General features: G+C 67.4%; 1 protein-coding gene across 1 annotated transcript; it reads left to right on the top strand.

Annotated features, from left to right (window-relative positions):
* Positions 1 to 2,857: 2,857 nt before the first annotated feature.
* On the top strand, positions 2,858 to 5,202 carry RNF223 (ring finger protein 223; the record flags this gene model as incomplete). The annotated part of the gene is made up of 2 exons (XM_080655639.1): positions 2,858 to 2,987; positions 4,258 to 5,202. The coding sequence occupies exon 2, from the start codon at positions 4,267 to 4,269 to the stop codon at positions 5,200 to 5,202; it is 936 nt and encodes a 311-aa protein (XP_080511765.1). The 5' UTR covers positions 2,858 to 2,987; positions 4,258 to 4,266.
* Positions 5,203 to 5,841: the final 639 nt, after the last annotated feature.

Below are 5,841 nucleotides of genomic sequence, written 5' to 3'. Positions count from 1 at the left end.
CAGGCCAGGCTGGTAACGGGGACCAAACAGGAAACCACCATGTTAGACCAGGACAGCAGGTCTGGCCAGTCAGGCCCTGGAGGCCAGGCCAGGAAAAGGGAGGCCCTCCCCAGCCACTGCATCCCTGAGTGCCCCCACCCTCCATCTCTTCCCGCCCAGAAACCCAGGGTCACCTCAGCCCTCTCCACACCCTCCCCAGCCCACCTCCAAACTCAGAATTTGCCTCCAGCCCCAGCCCCACACTGGGACGCCTTTCCCCTGACCTGTGAGGCTGGGGGTGGGGGGGCGCGGGAGGATGGGCGCCCTGGCCCCTTGGGCCTCAGCCACACCGGCCTCTCTGCTACTGGGCACTCCTGGCCCCAGATAGCAGGGGTGGGACTGCTGGACTCGCCAGCCCATGACCCTGGGCCCCCAGGCCAGACAGCAGGGGTTGGGCACCAGAGGGGAGGGTGGGGGCGCTGGCAGGGCAGGTGGTCTGAGTGGGGCCTGCACAGCCCCTCCCATCTCCCTCCATCCCAAGCCCCTCACCTGGACTCCAGGCCCTCACATGGGCCACAATGAGGGCGATTTCTGGGTCACAGCTCAGGCCAAAGCAGGCGGGTGGGCACCATGCCCACGTCAGGAGGGGCTGTGTCCCCCCCCGCTTCCCCCGATGCCCCAGGAGGTGAGATGGTTGGGGGTGTGCCCTGGAGTCACAGCTGCATCTCATTCATTCACCCAGAACTAGGAGACTCCCTGAGAGCCAACAGAGGTCAGAGGTCGGCAGGAGGACCAACCTACAGCAGGGTTGGGAGGCGGGCTCGGCATGACCCGGTGGGGCCTGAGGAGGAGGTGTGAAGGCAGAGGGCCCAGCCAGGGGCCCAGAAAAAGCCCGCCACCGCAAGATGGGGGGTCATGAGGGCCTCACCCATGGGCAGCCATGCTCCCCTCACGAAGGTCCACGCACCTGCACACGCAGGAACACGTTGTCACTCAGCCGGGCTAACGTGCTGGGGTGTGCATGCCCACCCACCCGTCCCCACACAGGACACGTGCGGGCCTCACGCTTACACACCTACAGCCACAGCTGCTCCGCTGGCTGGCAAGGGAGCAGGTGCCTCAGCCCCAGGTCTGGCCCTGCCTCCTGCCACGCCCACGGCACATTCCTCGGGCCTTGCTCTCCCCTCGCCTCTGGCCACTGACTGTCCCCTGAGGAGCCCGGTGACCTCAGAGCTGGGATGTTCCCAGGAGCCTCAGGTTCTCGGAGCAGAGGGACCAGGACACTTCCTGGAGGTGCCTTGTGATCCCAAGTCAGTCCCCATGGGAACCCGGCCTCATAGGCACGGGCCAGGCCGGCCCTCCCAGGCGCCCTGCAGGGAGCCCCCACCTCCCTCTGGCAGAATTCCCACCCCCTCTCTGGGCCCCTACCCCCTCTCAGAGCCTCCACCCCCTCTTGGGGCCCCCACACCCCTTTCAGAGCCCCTACCCCCTCTCAGAGCCCCGCCTCCTCGTCAGGCATCTCACTGGGAGCCCCTCACAGGCACACACAGGTGCCCTGGTCTCTCTCTGAGGCCAGGTCCCCCTTCTCCTCAGGGACAGGCGCTGCCCCCCCCAAGTCACCCCACCCTCGGCACCCATCTCTCCCTTGCCTGTGGCTGTCCCTTCTGGGGTCCCCTGCCCAGGCAGCCTGCTCTATGCACCCACCTCCTCGGGCTGGTGGTCCTCATGCTGACCTCTGACCCCTGTGGTCTCAGCTCTTCTAGTGCTTGGAATTCAGCAGTCTCGGGGTCCCAGGCCACCAGCTGAGTGGGTGTAAGGCAGGCCATCCTGCCAGGATGGACACCACTCCGAGCCTCACCATGCTCAGCACCCCCCACCAGGCTCAAGGTTGGGGTCGCGTGTCAACAGCGGGGGGCCCACGCCCTGAGTCCAGCCCAGGCGTGCACTGTTCAGAGGTGCTGTTCTCGGCCAAGTGGGGGGCAACCTGCCATGACCGCAGGGGCTGGGGGCAGTGTCAGGTATGGGGACGTCAGGGGCACGGGTGGGGTGAGGGGTGCAGTCTGTGCCCCTCAGCCCAGCCCTTAGGCCCCCGCCGGCCCCGAGGTCTGCAGGACCCCATGCCGACCGGCTGAAACCGCTCCCACCCCCGGGAAGACTTCCAGACCCCCTGGTGGAGTCGGGGGCTTCCTTGGGCTCCAGGGTCCCACGTGTGTAACCCAGGGTGGCCCCAGCAGCCACCCCAAACGAGTCCTGTGACCCTCCTGGTCCCTGAGGCACCCTTACCTTTGACCCCACTCCTTGGGGGTGCTCCTAGCCCTGACCTCTCACCCAGTCCCTGGACCCAAAGGCTGTGGGGGCGGGAACAGGGGCAGCAGAATCCCAGGTCTGTAGAGCCATGTGTGTCAACATTCGGTGACACACGTGTGGACACGCATGTCAGTGGGTCGTGTACATGAGGTGGGGGGGCAGGAACGAGGGCTGTGGAGGGACATCAGTGAGATCACAGGGTGTAAGGACCTGGGCTGAGGTGCAGAGTGGGGGGCTGGGAGGCCTCAGGGGCTGCTCCAGACACCACCCCCAGACCTGCCCAGGCTGTGGAGGCCTCAGTGACCGCTGCTGCACCCCACCCTCTGCGCCCAGCTCGCCAGGGAGTGGACGGGAGGCTAGCCAATCCCAAGGCCGAGGCCACGCCCCAGCCAGCATGACCGGAGTCCATAAATACACCCGCCGGGACCCAGCCCGAGGACTCACACCTGTCTCAGCACACACACCTGGGACACACAACCCCTGCCCTCCACCTGCCAGGAACACGCAGAGGCGCACCTGCCAGCCAGGCCGCCGAGACAGCTGGCCACCAGCCCAAGGAGGGACACCTGGCCGTGGAGCGCAGGCTGGGCCTGGCCCCGAGGAGAGCACTGCTGCCTGAGCGGGAGGACGAGGCGCCGCGGAGCCTGGCCCTGGCCGGCCAGGAGCACCATGCCCCGGCCCCGCTGACCCCCGGCCGCCAGGTAAGGCCCACTCAGCCGGCTCTCACCTCTCACCTGGACCGGCTCAGGGTGGGGCAGCTCCTCGGGGTGGGGCCTCAATGCCAAGGAACCGGTTATGTGGGCACGCCGGCCGGGCGGGGGGGACAGCCAGTCCCCCAGACCTGGCCATGGCCGCGGCCTGGCCCGCAGCCACCCTGTCCCCTGGGTACGGCGACATCCCATGTGGGGATGCGGGGCACTCGTGACATCACAGTGACGCACCGCGACTCAGGCTGTCCGTCACGGGGCAGCAATGGGGCGCTTTCATGGCGTGTCATCCTGGAGTCATCCCCCGGACTGACCGGCAAGTCAGGGTCGGGGTCGGGGCCGCCTCGGGGCCTCCTGAGCTCCACGGGGCCGGACACAGGTCTTCCCAAAGGCCCGGCCTCCTCTGTCCAGCAGGTGGCTGCCTGTGGTGGAGACCTAGGCCCAGTGGAGGGGCAGGGGCAGGGGCAGCGCGGGGCAGGCTCCTGGTCAGCAGGCTGGCCACCTGGCCCAGCCAGGGAGACAGGGAGACAGACAGGGTCCCCTGGGAACGGGCTGGGACAGGAGGAGGCAGCTGTGTGCCGGGCCGAGGACAGAGCCCCGTGTATCCTCCTCCCCTCAAGGGCCGAGGGCTGACTCAGGCCCTTGCCACCAGCAGACAGGCTGGCCCTTTGGGTTCGGGGCTCGGCTGGGACACAGACCTTCCTCAGGCCACCAGCCTCCGCCCTACTCAAGCCTCTCCATTTCCCATAGCCCGGCTTGGCTCAGCCCCAGACCCAGTCCTGACCTCCCCAGCCAGGCCTGGCACCCAGCCAGGTGCCTACACTGGGATCCGTGTTCAAACCCACTTCACCTGACCCAGAACCCAGGCCCGCTGCCAGGTGACCTGGCTGAGTCCCCCACCCTCCAAGCTGCCTTTTCTGCTCATGGCTGTGATGTCCCATGACCTGGCCCAGGTGGGAATAGTAACTATTGTGGGCCATTGAGGGTCATGTCACCTCTGCCGGGGGCACAGCCAGGGCAGGGCCAGCCTGAGGCGTCCCCCTGGCACTCAGCACGACACCCTGTGCACATGGCGTCCGTCCGCAGACCCATCTGGGCTGCGCTGCCCCAGCCTCAGCGTGAGGCACTGGAGGGGGAAGGACAGGGTGCAGGTGGCACCCACAGGTGGGCAGTGTCCTTCTTGGGCAAAGGGGAGAGGGACAGGCTGACCTCGCAGGAAGGGGCAGCCAGGGGTCACTCACAGTCATCTCTGTTTGTCCCACAGCTCAGAGCCATGTCATCACGCCAGCAGGTGTGGCATACAGCCACGCCGCCCCCCAGCCTGAGCAGCCCCACAGCCCCCGTGCCCAGGTCCCCCGGCTCGGTCAGCGGCCCCAGGTCCCCCGGCTCGGTCAGCGGCCCCAGGTCCCCCGGCTCGGTCAGCGGCCCCAGGTCCCCCGGCTCGGTCAGCGGCCCCAGGTCCCCCGGCTCGGTCAGCGGCCCCAGGTCCCCCGGCTCGGTCAGCGGGCTCAGGTCCCCCGGCTCGGTCAGCGGCCTCAGGTCCCCCGCAACCCCCGGCTCGGAGAAGGTGGCCTCCCCGCTGGAGTGCTCCATCTGCTTCTCGGGCTACGACAACATCTTCAAGACGCCCAAGGAGCTGTCCTGCACCCATGTCTTCTGCTTGGAGTGCCTGGCACGGCTGGCGGCCGCCCAGCCAGCTGGCCGGCCCGGCAGTGAGGCTGTGCCCTGCCCGTTCTGCCGGCAGCCCACCTCCGTGCCCGCCGACGGGGCCCCCGCACTGCGCACCAGCCGCCAGCTGCAGGCCAAGATGCCGGCGCACCTGCGGCAGGAGGAGCCCGTGTGGCTAGAGGGCACCAAGCTGTGCTGCTGTCTCCCGCCCTCCGCGCCTGGCCTGGCGACACCCGGCTTTGTGTGTGTGGACGTGGGCCTGAGCAAGCCCCCTGAGCCCGCTGTGCCCACCCCCAGCCCCAGCCCCACCGGCCGCCGCCGGGGCCGCCTGGCCCGCTGCTGGGCCCGCTGCGGGGACTGGAAGCGCATGGCGCTCGTCACGGCCCTGCTGCTGGCGCTCTTCTGCGTGGTGCTCTGGCCTGTGCAGTGCGCGCTCAGGACCGGGAGCCTGCACTGCCTGACCCGGCCGCCTGCCATCGCCGTGCCAACCACCGTCACCTACCCAGCCACCTTCCCTCTCGGGCCCCTGGCCGATGACTAGGTTGTCCATGCTCCATGCTGGGTCCCCAGCCCACAGCGAGAGTGAGGGGTGCGGCGGCTGTTGGGAATCAGTCCCAGGACCTCACAAGAGCCCTAACATCTCTGGGGACCCCATTTGGCTTACCTGACCCCACTCTGTGGGGCTGGGTCCTGATGGCTCCCCAAAGCCTCCAAGGATAATAGGCTCCTATGAGCCCCAGAGACCACCCCTAACTCCCAGTTGTGGAGACGGAGGTCCAGGCAGACTGCCCGGCCAGGCCCCCACGTACACACTGTGAATCGCCCACAGGGGCAGCCCCCGCTGAGAAGGGAGGGGCACACCACCCTTACGGTCACATTTCACACCCCGCTCCTTCCCCAGGCAGGGCCGGCCCCTCCCGTGGGGTGGGGGTGCTGACCCTGCCCCCTGAACAGGGTCCATCCAACCCTCCTGAACTGTATGTTTTTTTGTTTGTTTTGTTTTGTTTTGTTTTTCTTTTGTTAATCCTCACCCGAGGATGTTTTTCCATTGATTTTTAGAGAGAGTGGAAGAGAGAGGGAAAGACAGAGAGAAACATGGATGTGAGAGACACACATCGATTGCTTGCCTCCTGCACAAGCCCTGACCATGGCCCGGGCCAGGAAGGAACCTGCAACCAAG

This window comes from Plecotus auritus, assembly GCF_963455305.1.
Source record: "Plecotus auritus genome assembly, chromosome: 2".
Classification (NCBI taxonomy): domain Eukaryota; kingdom Metazoa; phylum Chordata; class Mammalia; order Chiroptera; family Vespertilionidae; genus Plecotus; species Plecotus auritus.
This window is presented reverse-complemented; position numbering and strand designations above follow the sequence as displayed.